The 20077-nt window shown below is 39.1% G+C and overlaps 2 protein-coding genes and 1 long non-coding RNA gene across 4 annotated transcripts; all 3 read left to right on the top strand.

Annotated features, from left to right (window-relative positions):
• The first annotated feature begins 6874 nt into the window (after positions 1–6874).
• Positions 6875–13893, top strand: LOC147477788 (uncharacterized). Of its 2 annotated transcripts, XM_086582885.1 has the most exons (7): positions 6875–6960; positions 8266–8617; positions 9117–9343; positions 10034–10184; positions 10287–10596; positions 11324–11364; positions 13645–13893. In XM_086582885.1, exons 2-4 carry the CDS (start codon positions 8335–8337, stop codon positions 10124–10126), a joined length of 603 nt encoding a protein of 200 aa, XP_086439011.1. In that variant the 5' UTR covers positions 6875–6960; positions 8266–8334; the 3' UTR covers positions 10127–10184; positions 10287–10596; positions 11324–11364; positions 13645–13893. The 2 variants fall into 2 exon arrangements, with proteins under 2 accessions (XP_086439011.1, XP_086439010.1); XM_086582884.1 differs by lacking the exon at positions 13645–13893 and having other exon boundaries at positions 11324–11564.
• Positions 13844–14935, top strand: LOC147477789 (uncharacterized). Its single transcript, XM_086583390.1, has 3 exons — positions 13844–14049; positions 14202–14550; positions 14624–14935. The coding sequence occupies exons 1-3, from the start codon at positions 13844–13846 to the stop codon at positions 14933–14935; spliced, it is 867 nt and encodes a 288-aa protein (XP_086439516.1).
• Positions 14936–17455: 2520 nt separating this feature from the next.
• LOC147477790 (uncharacterized) lies at positions 17456–18986 on the top strand. Its single transcript, XR_015208923.1, has 3 exons — positions 17456–17640; positions 17736–18045; positions 18763–18986. It is a non-coding gene; the product is annotated as an uncharacterized LOC147477790 (long non-coding RNA).
• Positions 18987–20077: the final 1091 nt, after the last annotated feature.

Consider the following 20077-nt stretch of genomic DNA (forward strand, 5'->3'; position numbering starts at 1 on the left):
TTGTTAATTTAGGTTAAAGAAGTTGCTAGTGGAAGCATTTTTGTCCAAATGCCAGATGTTTGGATAAATTTAGCACATGTTTATTTTGCTCAGGGACAATTTACCTCAGCTGTCAAAATGGCAAGTCAACCTTATGATTCATTCTTTTCATTTATTATGTATATTTTATTCATCATTTATTGCTATTTGTCATACACTTATTATTTGCTTTTCGCCTTTTACAGTGTCAAAATTGTTTGCAGAAATTTTACTATAACACCGACACTCAAGTACTTCTTTATCTTGCTCGTACACATTATGAGGCTGAGCAATGGCAAGATTACAAGAAGACGTTGCTTAGAGCCATCCATTTGGCACCTTCAAATTATATGCTCCGGTTCGATGCAGGTGTTGCATTGCAAAAGTTCTCAGCATCTACGTAACTACAGAAGACAAAGAGGACTGCATATGAGGTCAATGACCCAATTTCTTTCTTCTCGCCATTTGTAAGTGCACCTGAGAGCTCATTGTGTGTGCATTCCTTCCAGTTGTAGCCCTATTCTGAACCTGACCTGAATTCAATTGTTTTTTTTTCTATATCATCCATTGAAGTATATGTTGGTAGTGTCATGAACACAGTTATTCCTTTATTGGTCATCCTTGTGTGAAGATAGGAAGAGTTTGAGTTTTAGAGGATCTTGTGGTCGTCTAGTGGCCTACTGATCAAGACTCAAAACTTGGGAAGTTTGGCTCGTGGTCTTGGGTTCCCTTCACCAGGGAGAAAAGGAGATTGGGTAATACTTAAAAAGAAAAGAGGAAAAAAGAAGATGAAAAATTTAGAGGTTTTTGTGGTGAACTAGAGGTCTGTTATTTTGTAGTGTTGATTTAAATTGCTGCATTTCCCTTGTTTTTTGAAGTAGCTGAGTGAAACCCTCCTGGACTCTTGGGTGTCACATTATGAGTGGTTCCAGGGGTACCAACCTAGTGGGGATGTCTTAGGTTCATGCAAGTGGCATACTCACCGCTTTCTTATATGAACTATAACTTATACGAAGACTTATCAAAGATTTTTACTCTCGATACTATTGAAGTAGAGTTGGAATAGAAGATTCGTTCCACTCCTAGTTCTTTAGCATTTAAGTTTCCTACGACTATCAATCCTACCAAAATCAATGAGAGAATTACGAATTATACTACGAAATGCTACGGAATACTAAGGTTTGAATCTAGAATAAGAATTAGGGGGGAATTGAATCCACCTTGAATCCAACTGAAGAACTAGCATAGATTATTGTAATCCAATTCTTACGTTCTTACGATAAGAATTGGTCGTTTTAATCCCTAATTATACATGGCATCTCTACCAATTCATAACTAGCATATGAGGATGTCCACCCATTCTCACGGCGAATCAACGTCCTTCTAGAGTGGAATAGACTCTTACAACGATTCTAAGCTAACAAAATAAAGTTTTCATCAATGCTTCATCAAACCCCTCTAATGGAGGTTTAGCCTCGATTCATCAAACTATCATTTCCAAATGAAATTGAATAATACATAATATAAAAATTCTACCTTTATTGAATTTAACTAACCAATAACTGAAATCTAAATTAACAACTAAGAATTGAATAACAACTAATAACTGAATTTAGATCTAAGTAATTCAATAAATAATAAAATCAAATTTAACAAGAACTAACTATTTTATTTATCTAATGAATGATAAACAATGATTCAATACTTAATCTAAAACAAGGAATGAAAACTAATTAATAAACTAATTAAAATTCTCAAAACTAGATCTAGAACTAAGGTTTAATGACTACTCTAATGGCTACCTTCTAACCTAAGCTAATTGATACTTAAGAGCTAAGTCTTCTATGTGGAAATGGAGGAGACCAGATCCACATTTTCGTGCATGGGCTGAGGGTCCATGTTTTGGGCCGGAAAATCGAGACCAAAGCCCAATTTCTTCAGTCCACATGCCCTTTTTCAGCTGGCTTTGACTTTAACAGGCTTTTTGTCCACTTATACTCCTATGATTGGGTCAAGATTTAGACCATTGGAAAGCTCTTTCCGAGCCGGTCGTTTTGACATAAGGTACACCCAATTCCGAGGCCTGAGTCTAAAGATACGATCTTCGGAAGTTCTACTAACTTTTGTGTGCTGTTTCTGCCCGTCTTGGCCTTTAATCCCAGAACTTCTTAGCAACCAACCCTTTTGCTCCTTTATATCACCAAAGTGGCACATTTCTGCACATAATTGAGTTTCATGCCTGGAATACATAAAAACACGTAATTAGCATTAACTCTTATTTATTACTCGCATAATTGGTCTAAAAATATTATTATTAAGGGGTTAAAATTACAGTTTTGGGCTCTTATCAAACCACCCCCAAACAGCATTTTGCTTGTGCTCAAGCTAATATGAGAAATTAGCATAAGTGACCAAAAATGGAGTTCTAACTAATCTCGTTTCGCCTAGTGCGATTGCATTGACCATATACAACAAAGCCTTAAATCACTAGAAATTCCCTAGTGGACGAGTTATAGCCTCGTGAGAGTTTTCCAGTGAAGGTACTCACAAACTTCATCTATACTACAACGACTCAGAAATAAACTATTGTTTTAATCCAAAAAAAAAAAAAAAAAAAGAAAAACATACAAAACCCAAGAGGGTTTGCTAGTCCTTATTAGTACTTATTAATTCTTATTAGTACTTATTAGTTCTTATTAGTTTGTAGTCGATTTCAAAAGCTAATTAGGAGGAAAAAGAGTGAAATTTTTTCTGAGAAAACCAAATCCTACTTGACGATTCCCTAATCAAATCGATAGAAAACCCTTTGAACAATTTACTACAAAAATATCAAATAACACAAGCAGAGGCAATAGAGTAGAACCCCTAATAATCCAAAATTGGAAAAACAATAAAGTTCGAATATTTCTAACCCAATAACCGAGTATGAGCTAACTTGCAATATCGTTTTCCCTTGATGAACACCACAAATGTTAAAACGTTGTTGGTCTCTCAAACTTTAATTACCAAAGTTTTAAAATTTGGTAGTTAGAGTTTGAAAATCGCACCAAGGAAGAGAGAAAGAGAGGTTTTCTATTTCACGATTTCTTTTTTGTTTATCTCTTTTCAAAATTTCGAAGTTGTTTTGGTTTTTAGGATTTCTAACACTTATCACACTGTTTCAAATGTTACAAACTAATTCTTAAAATTCATCGGAATTTAAGTAACACTTATTTACTACATTCCCAACGGCAAAAAACTGTTACGAAGCAAAAAAGGTGCGTGCTACAAATATCTTGTTATGGTGTACGAGATTGAGGTTCGTAGAGAGTCTTGGGCTCGAGTGAATGAGTTATTGCGCAACTCTTAGGGCTGGCATGAGTGTTTTTCCGGAGTTGACCGTAGAATTGTAGGTCTCCAACTAGTGAGAAATACTAAGGCTATGTGGCTTGTGAGTTCGAGTGAGCATTTTGTCATAAGGAACGTTTTAGCTCTGGAGAGCATTTTAGTTCACGTAAACGTTTTACTCTTAGAGATACTTTGAACTTTGTAGCCCTGGAGTTCGAATGAGCGTTCTGGTATGAAGAACGTTTTAGCTCTAGAGAATGTTTTAGTTCAAGTGAGTATGTTGCTCTTAGAGAACGCTCTTCACTGAGTTGACCCTAGAATTGTGGATCCTCAACTAGTGAGAAGTGTTGGAGGTAAGAAGCCCTTGAGCTGGAGTGAATGTATTAGGTTGAGTAAGTGTGTTGCTTGTTGGAATCTCCAATAAGTATTTCAAAATACTTGTGTGTGTGTGCAAAGTGGAGGAGATGAACTATGTGTGTTCTCTCCACTTTAGTGCATTGTTTAGTCCCACATTGGTGAACCACCACTAGCAAGTGAGGTATATGAGGAATTCCTCTAGCATAAGGGCGTGCCCTTAGGGTACAAAGGCTTTTGTGTTAGGAGGGAGGCCTCACCCAAAGCCACACACGCGCGCGCGCCCTCTCGCACCGCACCGAACCGAGTCGGGTCGGGTTTGTAGTCTAGTGGGTAGTGGATTACCAATTGCCTAAACTTGTTTTGCTTTTGCAGCAAGTTTCGGCTAGAGTTCTAATTCGAGTTGGTTTTGTGAAACCGACTTTGAGAGGTGTCCTTCTCTCCCATCTAGTAACCGATCATACCTCTATATAAACACTGCTGTGTTCATAGAGAGAGATCATCACAGAACAGAGAGAGAGAGAGAGAGACGCAGAGAGAGAACTCGTGAATACACAGCCCTTCATCCCAACCCAAACGAATCAGAGAAACAGAAACCATTAATTGCTTTATTCTTCTTCTCTTCTCTTCTTCCTGTCAGCCACTAGAGAGAGTTATATTGCTGTTCTAGAGGGTAGTGCGTTTCTAGTGCAAAGTCAGCTCTTTGTTAACCATTGAATCTGTGAGGAAGGCATGCTTTGTTGCCTTTCTGCACCATTGGAAGGGGCGAAATCTTTCCTTAAGGACAGCCTAATCCGCGCCTTGGTTATTACCTGTTATTCTGTCCTTGTCTTCTATTGTTTTCTTTTATCTGCATACAACATTGCTCTCTAAGAGCATTCTTACTGAGTTGACCCTAGAATTGTAGGTCTCCAACCAGTAAGAAATATTAAGGCTATGTAGCATGTGAGCTCGAGTGAGCGTTTAGTAATGGAGAACGTTTGAGCTCTAAAGAGCGTTTTAGTTCACGTGAGCGTTTTGCTCTTAGAGAGCGAGCTGTGTATATGTTTGTTAAAATTGAGAGACTGTTGTGCATTAATGCAAGCAAAAACTATGTGTACAATGTTTAGAGTAGGAACTCAGACAAATGGAATTTTTTATTGATAAAATTTCTTTAACAAGAAAGTATTCCAAGGACGTGGTAATGTCTGCCCATCTTGCGTTTTGATCCAATATGCTCCATTTCTAACCACTCGTTCCACTATGTAAGGGTCTTCCCATGTTGGTGCCAGTTTCGAGTCATCCTTAGCCTTTTTCAAAACTAGGTCGCCAGGTTTGAAACTTCAAGGGTTTACTCGCTTGTTGTATGTCTTCCTCAGAGTTTGGTGGTAGGATGCCACTTGAATGGCTACTAGGTCGTGGCGTTCTTCCAGTAAGTCAATCTCTCGAGCAAGGATGGAATCATTCTGACCAGTTTCAACGATCTCAGAGCGAGTTGTTGTAATTGTCAGCTCGGAAGGAATGACGGCCTCAGTGCCGTAACATAGTGAGAACGGTGATTCCGACCAACACAGATAAATTGGAATATGTCATATATGATACTTAACAACCACCTCATCAGCCTCCACAGCCACCACCACATCCACCTCCACAGCCACTCCGGCGATGACGTTTGTGATGATTATCTAGATCATGAGCTTCACGGCCACATGCCAAGATAACCATTGATATTATTGAGATAGATGCAACAATCATGCAAAGAAAAAGCAAGGCCCCTGGAACTTGGGACAAGGAATTCCCGCCACCTCCAATACTAATTACATGAAGAATCCTAGCCATCTATACTTTAGTTAAATTTCTGGCCATAGCCAGTTAGGTATATATATATATAAGCCTAATTGTCTTCTTTTATTTATTGAAACACGTTAAGGACAGTTTTCCACGAAATTCCATTCACCGACTTTGAACTTTTCATCTAGTTGAATTTGGCTAGCTGATGCCTGATTGAGTGTTAAACAAAGAAGCAATCAAGGCCTGTATTTGGTGGGTTGCTCCTATGATTTTGAGTTGACTTGAGCTTATCCGATAATCCATTTGCAATACAATCTATAAATAATAAATGCCAAAATGACAAAGTTTTTAAATAAAGTACGTGGGTTATAATGCCAAAAAATTTTAATGTCCATTCTGATCTAAAGGGTTGCAGGGGTGGTACGCTTCCAAAATTCATAGTTCCATGTAAGTATCTCGGTTTACCTTTGGGTGTCAGTTTTATACTTTTAGTAACAATGCAAGGAATGAAGTCTGGACCACCACCATTGATCGGTTTAAACTTCTCTCTAAAGGTGTCACGCCTTCCTATTGTTAAGTGTCTACGGCTAATCTCTGGTTATGTCTCGAGTTCATTACTTGGAAATTAGAATTCAAAAATGCGAAAAATTGTCCATAAATTCCTGATTGATGGTGTGTGTGTGTTTTTAGGGTTAGTTTGACTTATTCCCCCATTACTAGTTGCAATTAGTGTTACCCCCTATTTTCAAAAATATTAATGATACCCCCATTTGCAAGATCCAACGGTTACTAGGGTTGTCAATGGGCCGGACCTGAACAGGACACACCTAGGTCCAGGCCCGGCCCGAATCATATTTGCTATTTTGATTCCAAGCCCGGCCTAGGTCCTATTGGGCAAGTTCGGATTCGGGCCAGGCCTAGGCCCGTTAGCAATACATGAAAACTGTTATTTTTGTTTAAAATTTAATTAAATTTGTAAGTGGCAAGAATCGAACTGACATATCTTGTGTGGCAGACACAATACTAACCAATATGGCTTCCAATTTTTTGTCAACTTTCAGTAAATATAATAGATGTATTAATAATATTAAATATAAAACACATAAAAACTAAAATTATAGATTTCGGGTCGGGCCAATTATTGGATTGGACATAGGTATGTCCAGACCTGGCCCAATAATCTTATCGGGCTAAATTTAAAATCTAAGTCCTTGCCTTATCGGTTCGGATTCAATTGGGCTTTGGGCTTGTTCCGACCCATTGACAGCCCTAACGGCTACGAGATGATTTTTTTTTTCCAGATAAAGAATCATCACCATTGGATCTTAAAGGGGTAACGGCGGTTAAGTCAAACTAACCCTTTTTTTTTTTTACAATATATAAAGTTTAATTTGTAAGAATATAACGGGGATGTAGGTAAAATCATTGGTTAGCGCTCTAGCATTAAGTCCGATGGAGTTGCGTTGGCCCACGGCTGCAAGCGCATTCGAGGTTCAACTCCTCGCATCATTGTTGTTTTTTTTTTTTAAGTGGAAATTTTATTGATACTGATGAGAAATTTTACAAATAATTAAGACAAGCGTGCAACAAGCTGCGTCACAAGTCCTTTATGAATAGCAAATCCTATCCTTCTGAAAACAAACTCGTTAGAACCAGCTGTCATAACGTTACTGTTCATAACTTTCTGAAGTCTCTTGAGAAGTAGACTGTTGTTCCAAGAAACCGAAAGTGTCAAAACTAAACGGAATGAAACAATGCTGGTTAGCCCTGCAAGCTTTCTCATGCTTCATCATCTTCCCTGTTGCTGCTCTCTTAGCTGCTTCTCCCATCTCAAAGTCACCATTCCCCAACCCTACCAACGGAGAGACTCCAGTTATATCAACATATAAATGTTTCCCCTCAGACCAACTGTAAATCAAGACATCCGCAGGCCGAAGAGTCGATCTTCCCTCATTCGGATCAGTGACAAAGTTAACAGGAGCTTCTTTCTTCACTTGTACCCCAACCCTCCAAAATGCATCACATAAAATGTCTTTGGCATGATCATGTCGGTATTTGAAACCTGGAAAATGTCGACAGTGTGATGCATGGTCCTCAAAAGCATCCAATCTACTCTTTTTGCAAAGAGGGCATAAACCACAGTCAGAGTACAAATGAATCATGAGACGGTATCGGATAATAGAACGATACTCCACCGGCGACATTCGCTGTCAAAGTCCCTCCATCGGAATAGCAAGTAGAAAATCTTTTGCGTGTTCCGACTGGAAGCACCCCATAACTGCCTTTTGACGAACAGATAAATCAAACTCCCTCTGGAGACCAGCAACAATCTTATCATAGAACGCTTCCGCCAAAACATTTTTTTTTTAGAATACAATAGCCCTGTAGAGTTGCTAAACTGTTAATAATTCTTCGTAGGGGCTCCTAAAGCATTCTTCCTTTCTCAATTTTAGTTTCATCTGGAGGAAGGCCCTGGTGATGTACTTGTATTTTTTACTAGGAAAGACGAAATAGAATCTGCAGTAGAAAGGCTTGTCAGAGAACGAGTTCAGAAATTACCTGAAGGCAATCAAAATATTATAATTGTTCCTATGTATTCATCTCTTCCCTCAGAGCAACAAATGCTAGCATTCCAGCCATCTCCATCTGGCTTTAGGAAGGTACTTTCTTATGCTCTATTTTAACTTGATTTCACGTAGCATAAGAAGTAAGGATGTTGTCAATTTTCCGGGGAATTAGAAATTTATGGATCTTATTCATATTTCAATTTTCAAATCTAATTTGGGATTTTGGAAGGGGCGGGAGGAGACAGGAACTTGTGATCCAAGTGGTGCAACTATCTAAAAGGTATATCACTGTTGTTGCATGCTCATGTGTGATCCTTGTCATGATTATTTTAGAGGCGATTTATATAGTGAGACAAACCACAATGTCATGGATGCCAGTATTTCGACGAGAAAATCTAGAAAGGGGCAGTTGTTACATGGAAAGAAGGAAGATGAGCGTGAAGATAGGATCAGTTGCTTGCCTGACAATATTCTGCATTACATCTTCTCTTTTCTCTCTACAAAGTTTGCAGTTAGTACAAGCGTATTGTCAACAAGATGGAAGCAAGTTTGGATTGGAATCTCAAATCTTGTCTTTCACGGTGAGCCTAGGACCGATGCATATGATCTAATGGATAAGTTGATTTTCATGAATTTTGTGGACAATGTGCTTCTTCACCATGACACAACGTTTATAGACAAGTTCTGGATCACAGGTACCCTGATTCTTGATGATATTCGCGTTGTTGAATGAATCTCTACTGTATCAGGTTGTCAAGTTCAAGAGCTTGTTCTCGACATTATGGTGAAACGTCCTCTTCTGTTCCCCTGTACACTTTTCACTTTTGAATCATTGAAGAGACTAAAGCTTCATGTGGACTCAATTCTCAAATTTCCTGCTCAGTTTGTTATGTCAAGTCTCAAGGTCTTGCATCTTGATTTTATCACATCTTGCTGTGACGAAGTGATTCTTCAAGTCTGTTTAAGTTGTCTAGTTCTTGAAAAGTTTTTTCTGGTAAGTCCTAAATGGCCGGAATATCAAGGTTGTCAACATCTATGCTCTTACACTTAAGAACATGACATATGATGATTTTTATGCAGATGATGATATTTATGATTGTGAGATAAAGATTCATGCAGAAAGTCTCATAACCTTGGATTGGAAAAGCAATTTTGCCTATAAGGGCTCCCTACACAGCCTATCCTCACTATCCAAAGCATCTATTGACTTTTATTGTGAAGATGACATTAACGATAATCGAGTGAGTAAGTTTATCCAAGGCATTGATGTTGTAAAGGATCTTACGATATTTACTGATGCCATAGTGGTAAGTTGTTTGTGTTTATTAGGTTTCCAACTTATCCAATCTATGTCAGAAGTTTGTGAAAAAGTCTGTTGTGAATATATGAGTGCGGAAACAACGTTACTCACAACAAACGGATCAATCCTACACAAAGATCGATCATTCACTCTAAACAAGACTTCAATACCCTCCAAGTACTATCCCAACGCTTCTCATTAACAATTTAACAAGCATATAAAGTAAATATAATAATGCAAAAGATAACCAACCACAAGACAAGGATATATCGTGGTTCGGCAATTTGCCTACGTCCACATTGGCGAGATCCAAGCTTTACTAGAAGTCCAGAGAGTAGCAGATTACAAGAGCTCTCAATTCACTCACAAAGAATGAACACTCAACTCACTAAGAATTTCTCTCTTACAATCTCTCTCTTTCTTTCTTTTTGGAAAAGTTAGGTTTTCCAAAAAATTGATATTGTTTTTATACCAAAAAATCAAAATCGTGGTTACTGTAGCAAAGCCCACAAGAAAAAGGACCGAGGGCGGGTCGCGCCAAAACACTGGACCATGAGCGCGGGTCGCGCCCACTTTGAGCGCAGGCGCGCTCTAATCGTGAAAAGCAGAAAAAATCCCTTTTTTCTCTACAAAGTCATTCTTGTTTCAACTATTACCGATTACCGATTACTGATACAATGTGATTTATTATTTGAAGACTCTCTCCAAGAAAAAGCTCACCGTGAAACTTCTTGCCTTTTCAAACTTGAAAACTGTGAGTCACTGTAGTAGAGGAAAGCATATATGGTGACTATTTGACATAATTATTCAGTTACCAACCTAATATTGAATCTCTTCAATTTATCGTAGTAAGTTCCCTTAATTGTACCATAATCTTCTTTTCCTTCCTTTCAAATAAATTGTATGTTGTAATTCCCATGCTAAACTTTTGAATTTCGCTTTTCATATAGGATGCCTACCATGGAGATAGGTTTGGAACTAATGGTTCTTGGACACTTGAAGCAATTCCTCAACCTTTTCTGCCACACTTGGAAGTCAGTTGAGCTTAGCAGTTTTGATGAAAATGAGAAAGAACTTGGTTTGGTTGGGTTTCGGCTGAAAAACGCAAGAGCCTTACTGAAAGTGACTATTAGATCTTCTTCAACACTATCTGCAAATCCAAAGAAGAAAATTGTGGTTTTAAAGCAATTGCTAATGCTTCCTAGAGTCTCGACATGTGTAATCAACATCTCCTGAAGAAATTGAAGCTATATCTGGCTTGTAAGTGCGAACTACATTACCAAATCAAGTTGTTCATTCCTATTTATTCCAACTGTCAGTCTTCATATCTTATATTTCCTGTCATATGTGAATGGTGGAAGTTTGACATTTTTCCTATTACTTTTCACAATTCTATGACATATATCTTGTTATGGTACACTTCACATGCAGTTCATACAGAGTACTAATAAACATGTGGATCTTGCTTGGAGTACTTACTGGTAGAGATTCAACGTGATGCCGTAATCTTCCATCTTTTCATTTAACTGAGAAAGTAGCCTGAGAGCCTTCAGTAAAGTAGATTTTCATTCAGTATGATACGATGTTGTGGAGGGAAGGCATATAATTTTATTCCCATCTCCTTATTTATGTGAATATCTCGTTCACACTTTAGCATTGAAAGATTGGGACGTTCCATGCTTATTGAGGCGAATAATCATGATTGCTTATTGCTGGATGAAGTTATTAGTCCAATTTTTTTGTTCTCATTATCAGTCCTCATTAGCCTTCTTATTTAACTCCTTTATTGTATTTAGAAGCAGAACGTAATTAGATCTCAAACAACATATTTTTCTCAAATTCTTGTTTTGTTTGAATAACTAGAAATGTGGAATATTTGGTTACAGTAGCAGTAGACCTTGAGGTTCCCATTTCTTTTTATTGTTAGACATTTTTCATTGCACTTGCCGACTCTGACATTTCTTTTTGTACATGCATTGCTTGCCAGGAACATTGAAGGTTTTATCAAGGCAGCGAACAGCTCTGAAGGTGCATTTATGATAGCCGAATATCGGGCAAATTGAAAAAACACTCTGATTTGAGGCTGATGCACATTAGTTGTGAATACTATCTTGCAGACTTTCTTTTTTTGGGGTCATAATCTCAATTTGCATTACAAAAACAAACATTTCGGATCTTTGATAGTTGGAAATTTATCTCTATTTGTTATGGATGACATATCAACTACATTTTAAAGTATTTTCTTTAATTTAAATGTTGCAATCTTGTGCACGGCCTGAATAGGTTAATGTCGATAAAATATTCTTTCTACAATTAATTTGTTCTTGTTGATGTGAGGACATATTGAGTTAAGAAGGTTAATTATTTTTTTTCCCTCGAGTAATAGTTGTTTTGTACTTACTGTCGACCAGGTATCTCTTAGGGGAACTCTATGGAAGCTTCAGTGGATTCTTATAATCAAGGGTTTAACAAATCGTATACATGCGTCAGCATACATTTTCCCTGTGTATGCCATATGGTATAGTAAGCATAGGTTCAAGCAACTACTTAATGAAGCAGTAGGAATAACAAATTCTTTTGATCTCTAAAGAGAGTTTGCTGTAAGAAAATGATCCCATCGAATTGGCTGGTGTAGAAGAGTGTTGACATGCCCCTATTTTTTTTAACATAGTAAGCCTAGAGTTTGTATGGACGAACTGCCTACGTCTCAAGTTCTCTCTGCTAGGGGGGAGATTTGAATCAGGTTAAACGTAGTTTTTTATCCTCTTTATATAGGCATGGTGCCCGCACCTCCTGCTTTTGCGCGTCAGGTTATGTTCAGGTCTCTGTTTCATTGGCGAACCATGAAGGTGAGTTAATGAGAAGCGTGCCCAAAGTTTCGGTCTTGAATGCTATAATAATGACATACATTTCAAGCCGTTATGGAATGGGATAAGCGAGAGATGTGGAGGTCACTTTTGGGCGAGATCGATTGTGCGTATCGAGTCACTTTGAAGCGAGCTCGCATGACGAACACCTGAGATCGGTTGGAGATCGCTTGGTTAGTCAGATCGTTTGCCTCAGTTGATTCATTATGAAGCGAGCTCTGAGGACGAGGGTCAGAGGTCGGTTTGTAGTTTATGCTTATGCTGGACACGTGCTTGATATTCATTGGATGTGAATATTATTCCCTCACACAACCTCATCCCAATAGGTCACTTTGTACGATGGAGCAATCTACTGAGAGAGAATGATAGCACGTGTGAGGATGCGAGCGGTTTGTGAGCAGAAATAGCAACCGCCTCATTTTATGGAATTCGAAAAGAAACTACATAAAAGGACGTGTCAGTCTAGGGTTTTATCGTAATCATGACGTGCGTTGGGAACTGAAAGGTTTTTTCTTGGACAAAACCGCATCTAGAGAACTGGAGAGCTACCATTTTTCATTTTTCAGAACTTGCAAAAGGTTTAGGGTATCCAGGTTAGTCTCTCTACCATTTTCGCTTTATTTTCTTGCTTTGAAGGTTCTTTCTTTGTAGTCTTGTTTAGGTCGTTTGTTTTGTAACAAGAGAGAGAAAGAAAGTAAACATGTATGATTCAGATGACACCCATTCTAATGAGGTAATAGAGGAGTCGCTAGGGTTTGAGAGTGAGAAGGAGGTGGTAAAATCCGATTCTGTAATTGTTAATTGTAGTGAGTAGTTCTGGTCGTGATGAGGTTTCTGTGTCCAATGGGTTGCCCCCTAAAATTGTGGACAAAAATGTTGTGAATAGTTTTGTAGAGTTAAGGGAAGCTAGTGGTATAACCGTTAGCGAACTAGCTATTCACGACCTGAACTCTATAGATAACATTTTTAGTACGAAGTTCGTTCCTAGAGAATATGGGGTTGTTGTTTGTGAGGGACAGCTGAGGGCTGGGATGAGGTTACCGTTCTCCTGGTTAACCTGTGATTTTTTGAATTTTTGTGAGAAAGCGCCCAACCAGTTCATTGGCAATACGTGGCGTTTGTTGAAGGTATTCAACCTGTTGAATGAGAGTGGCGAGTATCGCATTGAGGTCGTTGATATCGTGGAGCACTTTGCTTTGAAGCAGTATAGGGCCAATAATTTTAGTTTACAGACGCTGACGAAGAAGTTGAGCGTTTTGGATAGGGTTAGTAATGAACCCCAGGAGAAGAGGCAGTTGCTGGTGGTTGGAAATTATTGTGCCCCTGCGTTTAGTATTTAAACTAGTGTTTGTAATTTTGCTAGTATGTTTCTATTTTCTTTGTTGTGTGATTGAAACATATGCGCTATACTGAACTGACTTGTGATCTTGTTGTCTTGCAGAGGTCGCTATTTCCAGATGAACTAAGTGTGGAGTGATTGAGAAGTTTGCCAAGCTAAGTCGAGCTCAGAAGCAGCAAGGTTGCCCGAAGTAGTGAACTACTTTGTGGAAAGGGGAGGTCGGGAAATTCGGCTGAATAGGAGGAATCAAAAGAAGCGAGTTCGTGGTCTAATAGACAATGAGTCGTCAACTGAGTCAATAATGGAGAGGGGAAACGGTGACCTTGTTACAAGGGAGGAGAGGAATAAGAACCGTGGTGGGTATGGTCGTTTTGTGGGGGGAGCTGGGACCTCTGGGTCCGGGGGTGGGTCGGTGAGGCGACCTGTCCAAGGAGGAGGTGGTGGTTTGGGAGTCGCTCCACAGGAGAGGACGAGGGAGGGCTCTCCTCTGGACCTAGAGGAGATCGGGTTCGTGCTTCGTCGGCCAAGCAGCCTGGCCAAGCGAAAGGTAGATGCACCTAATCCTAGGGGCGCCAAGGTGGCTAGGATCGTGGACCGCTCTACTGGGAGTGGTTCGGTGCTCGCCTTGTTTAACCGGGGGGGGGGTGAGGAGTTCGCAGATCTAGTGATGGACTCGACCGATTTGGCCCCGATCTGGAGAGTTTTGAGAAGGGTTTTTCTTTGACTGGTGCTGGTGTAGGTGGTAAAGGTAAGGGGAAGGTCCTTGCCATTGAAGTAGGCAAGACGACCTCCCAAAAAGGTGGAGGGGACGATCTGGAGCGGAACCTTGTATACGTCAACCCGAAGTCTGGCAAGAAGCATATGGTGAAAAAGTTAGATTGTAGTTATAAATCTACGCGTATTGCTGCATGCTTGCTTGATGGTGTTGTTCTGGATGGTGACCGTAGAGACTTGGATGGGAAAGAACTTGATAAAAATTTGAGGGTGATGGATTTGGCCCACTGTTTGGTACGTCTTTAAACTTTTATTGTAGTTGGTTTTCTATGTAAGTAGTTGTTTAACGCTTGTTGTCTTTATGTAGCTTCTAGCTGGTTATCAGAAGCTGAAACAAATGGCTCAGATAAGCGAATCTGAGAAGGGCGAGTTGGAGAAACTGAAAGACAAACTGGTTAATGTGAGGGACGTTCAGATGGCAGAAAAGAAGGAGTTGGATGAGCTTAAGAGAGTGCACAACGATGTCATTTTGGAGAAACTTACCATGAGCGGCTCGATTGCAGAGCTTGAGGAGAAGATAGCTCCTGTAACTGAGTACGCTAAAACATGGAAAGCAGTTGCTCGGTGGGCTCAGCAGGCCTATGATGGTTTGGGCCAAGACTATGACGAACTGGAGTAGATGCATTTTCAGTTGAAAGAAGAGCATGAAAGTGGGGCTCTAGGTACACTAGTGATCAACGTACCTGGAGATGCTAGTAATGCTCCATCTGCCATTACTGTTGTCCCTGCTGAGCGAACTGAGGAGGTTGTCACTACTCTTGCTACTGTCGATCTTCCCTGTGATGTTGATGTTGCTACTCTTGATGAACTGGACCCGTTGCAGATTGAGTCTTTGACCAACTTTGCTTGATTCCTTCCACGTCTTTGAAATTTGTGATGTTTTTTATTGTTCTTTGAATTTGTAATGTTGTTTGGAAGTGGTGGAGATACAATAGAGCTGGTTTCCTGGGCTTGCATGGGCAGTTCGTTTTGTTTTTAATTGTGGTGGCATGGGCCGGATACATTAAAAGCTGATAACCTGGGGGTAACTTGGGCAGTTTGCTTTATTTACTGAGTAATTTTTTAGAATTGAACGAACTAGTTTCCTGAGTCTGTTCAGGCAGTTCATTTTCTACATTTATAAAATGCATGCGTATTCGCTTCCTTCCTTTTCCTCATGTCTTGAATGCAATTTGCCTGATGTTGTGATATCTGCATTTGACTTGAACTTAGAAGTGTTTGTTTTGCAAAATCAATGAGATTGTGGTTCGTAGAGAGTCTTGGGCTCGAGTGAACGAGTTATTGCGCAACTCTTAGGGCTGGCGTGAGTGTTTTTCCCGGAGTTGACCATAGAATTATTGTAGGTCTCCAACTAGTGAGAAATACTGAGGCTATGTGGCTTGTGAGCTCGAGTGAGCATTTTGTCATAGGGAACGTTTTAGCTCTGGAGAGCATTTTAGTTCACGTAAGCGTTTTACTCTTAGAAGTACTTTGAGCTTTGTAGCCCTGGAGCTCAAGTGAGCGTTCTGGTATGAAGAACGTTTTAGCTCTAGAGAGCGTTTTAGTTTGAGTGAGTATGTTGCTCTTAGAGAACGTTCTTCACTGAGTTGACCCTAGAATTGTGGGTCTTCAACTAGTGAGAAGTGTTGGAGCTAAGAAGCCCTTGAGCTCGAGTGAGTGTTTTAGGTTGAGTAAGCGTGTTGCTCTCTAAGAGCATTCTTACTGAGTTGACCCTAGAATTGTAGGTCTCCAACTAGTAAGAAATATTAAGGCTATGTAGCCTGTAAGCTCGAGTGAGCGTTTAGTAATGGATAACGTTTGAGCTCTACAGAACGTTTTAGTTCACGTGAGTGTTTTGCTCTTAGAGAGCGAGCTATGTGTATGTTTGTTAACATTGAGAGACTGTTGTGCATTAATGCAAGCAAAAACTATATGTACAATGTTTAGAGTAAGAACTCATGCAAATGGAATTTTTTATTCATAAAATTTATTTAACAAGAAAGTATACCAAGGACGTGGTAATGTTTGGCCGTCTTGCATTTTGATCCAATATGCTCAATGACTCGTTCCACTATGTAAGGGTCTTCCCATGTTGGTGTCAGTTTCGAGTCATCCTTAGTCTTTTTCAAAACTAGGTTGTCAGGTTGGAAACTTCGAGGGTTTACTCGCTTGTTGTATGTCTTCCTTAGAGTTTGATGGTAGGATGCCACTTGAATGGCTACTAGGTTGCGGCGTTCTTCCAGTAAGTTGATCTCTCGAGCAAGGATGGAATCGTTCTAACCAGTTTCAACGATCTCAGAGCGAGTTGTTGTAATTGTCAGCTCGGACGGAATGACGGCCTCAGTGTCGTAACATAGTGAGAACGATGATTCCGACCAACACAGATAATTTGGAATATGTCATATATGATACTTAACAACCACCTCATCAGCCTCCATAGCCACCACCACATCCGCCTCCACAGGTACCTGATTCTTGATGATATTCGCGTTATTGAATGGATCTCTACTGTATCAGGTTATCAAGTTCAAGAACTTGTTCTCGACATTATGGTGAAACGTCCTCTTCTGTTCCCCTGTACACTTTTCACTTTTGAATCATTGAAGAGACTAAAGCTTCATGTGGACTCAATTCTCAAATTTCCTGCTCAGTTTTTTATGTCAAGTCTCAAGGTCTTGCATCTTGATTTTATCACATCTTGCTGTGACGAAGCGATTCTTCAAGTCTGTTTAAGTTGTCCAGTTCTTGAAAAGTTTTTTTTTCTGATAAGTCGTAAATGGAATATCAAGGTTGTCAACATCTATGCTCCTGCACTTAAGAACATGACATTTGATGATTTTTATGCAGATGATGATATTTATGATTGTGAGATAAAGATTCATGCAGAAAGTCTCATAACCTTGGATTGGAAAAGCAATTTTGCCTATAAGGTCTCCCTACACAGTCTATCCTCACTATCCAAAGCATCTATTGACTTTTATTGTGAAGCTGACATTAACGATAATCGATTGAGTAAGTTTATCCAAGGCATTGATGTTGTAAAGAATCTTACGATATTTACTGATGCCACAGTGATAAATTGTTTGTGTTTATTAGGTTTCCAACTTATCCAATCTATATCAGAAGTTTGTGAAAAGTTCATTGTTGTTTCAACTATTACCGATTACTGATACAATGTGATTTATTATTTGAAGGCTCTCTCCAAGAAAAACCTCACCGTGAAACTTCTTGCCTTTTCAAACTTGAAAAGTGTGAGTCACTGTAGTAGAGGAAAGCATATATGGTGACTATTTGACATAATTATTCAGTTACCTACCTAATATTGAATCTCTTCAATTTATCGTAGTAAGTTCCCTACGATAATCTTCTTTTCCTTCCTTTCAAATAAATTGTATGTTGTAATTCCCATGCTAAACTTTTGATTTTTGCTTTTCATATAGGATGCCTACCATGGAGATAGGTTTGGAACTAATGGTTCTTGGACACTTGAAGCAATTCCTCAACCTTTTCTGCCACACTTGGAAGTCAGTTGAGCTTAGCAGTTTTGATGGAAATAAGAAAGAACTTGGTTTGGTTGGGTTTCTGCTGAAAAACGCAAGAGCCATACTGAAGGTGACTATTAGATCTTCTTCAACACTATCTGCAAATCCAAAGAAGAAAATTGAGGTTTTAAAGCAATTACTAATGCTTCCTAGAGTCTCGACATGTGTAATCGACATCTACTGAAGAAATTGAAGCTATATCCGGCTTGTAAGTGCGAACTACATTACCAAATCAAGTTGTTCATTCCTATTTATTCCAACTGTCAGTCTTCATATCTTATATTTCCTGTCATATGTGAATGGTGGAAATTTGACATTTTTCCTATTACTTTTCACAATTCTATGACATATATCTTGTTATGGTACACTTCACATGCAGTTCATACAGAGTACTGATAAACATATGGATCTTGCTTGGAGTACTTACTGGTAGTGATTCAACGTGATGCCGTAATCTTCCATCTTTTCATTTAACTGAGAAAGTAGCCTGAGAGCCTTCAGTAAAGTAGATTTTCATTCAGTATGATGTTGTGGAGGGAAGGCATATAATTTTATTCCCATCTCCTTATTTATGTGAATATCTCGTTCACACTTGAAAGATTGGGACGTTCCATGCTTATTGAGGCCAATAATCATATGATTGCTTATTGCTGGATGAAGTTAGCAGTCCAATTTTTTTGTTCTCATTATCAGTCCTCATTAGCCTTCTTATTTAACTCCTTTATTGTATTTAGAAGCAGAACATAATCAGATCTCAAACAACATATTTTTCTCAAATTCTTGTTTTGTTTGAATAACTAGAAATGTGGAATATTTGGTTACAGTAGCAGTAGACCTTGAGGTTCCCATTTCTTTTTATTGTTAGACATTTTTCATTGCACTTGCCGACTCTGACATTTCTTTTTGTACTTGCATTGCTTGCCAGGAACATTGAAGGCTTTATCAAGGCAGCGAACAGCTCTGAAGGTGCATTTATGATAGCCGAATATCGGGCAAATTGAAAAAACACTCTCTGATTTGAGGCTGATGCACATTAGTTGTGAATACTATCTTGCAGACTTTCTTTTTTTGGGGTCATAATCTCAATTTGCATTACAAAAACAAACATTTCGGATCTTTGATAGTTGGAAATTTATCTCTCTTTGTTATGGATGACATATCAACTACATTTTAAAGTATTTTCTTTAATTTAAATGTTGCAATCTTGTGCACGGCCTGAATAGGTTAATGTCGATAAAATATTCTTTCTACAATTAATTTGTTCTTGTTGATGTGAGGACATATTGAGTTAAGAAGGTTAATTATTTTTTTTCCCTCGAGTAATAGTTGTTTTGTACTTACTGTCGACCAGGTATCTCTTAGGGGAATTCTATGGAAGCTTCAGTGGATTCTTATAATCAAGGGTTTAACAAATCGTATACATGCGTCAGCATACATTTTCCCTGTGTATGCCATATGGTATAGTAAGCATAGGTTCAAGCAACTACTTAATGAAGCAGTAGGAATAACAAATTCTTTTGATCTCTAAAGAGAGTTTGCTGTAAGAAAATGATCCCATCGAATTGGCTGGTGTAGAAGAGTGTTGACATGCCCCTATTTTTTTTAACATAGTAAGCCCAGAGTTTGTATGGACGAACTGCCTACGTCTCAAGTTCTCTCTGCTAGGGGGGAGATTTGAATAAGGTCAAACGTAGTTTTTTATCCTCTTTATATAGGCATGGTGCCCGCACCTCCTGCTTTTGCGCGTCAGGTTATGTACAGGTATCTGTTTCATTGGCGAACCATGAAGGTGAGTTAATGAGAAGCGTGCCCAAAGTTTCGGTCTTGAATGCTATAATAATGACATACGTTTCAAGCCGTTATGGAATGGGATGAGCGAGAGATGTGGAGGTCACTTTTGGGCGAGATCGATCATGCGTATCGAGTCACTTTGAAGCGAGCTCGCATGACGAACACCTGAGATCGGTTGGTTAGTCAGATCGTTTGCCTGAGTTGATTCATTATGAAGCGAGCTCTGAGGACGAGGATCAGAGGTCGGTTTGTAGTTTATGCTTATGCTGGACACGTGCTTGATATTCATTGGATGTAAATATTATTCCCTCACACAACCTCATCCCAATAGGTCACTTTGTACGATGGAGTGATCTACTGAGAGAGAATGATAACACGTGTGAGGATGCGAGCGGTTTGTGAGCAGAAATAGCAACCGCCTCGTTTTGTGGAATTCGAAAAGAAACTAC

Source organism: Coptis chinensis, chromosome 9 (genome assembly GCF_015680905.1).
Source record: "Coptis chinensis isolate HL-2020 chromosome 9, ASM1568090v1, whole genome shotgun sequence".
Lineage (NCBI taxonomy): Eukaryota > Viridiplantae > Streptophyta > Magnoliopsida > Ranunculales > Ranunculaceae > Coptis > Coptis chinensis.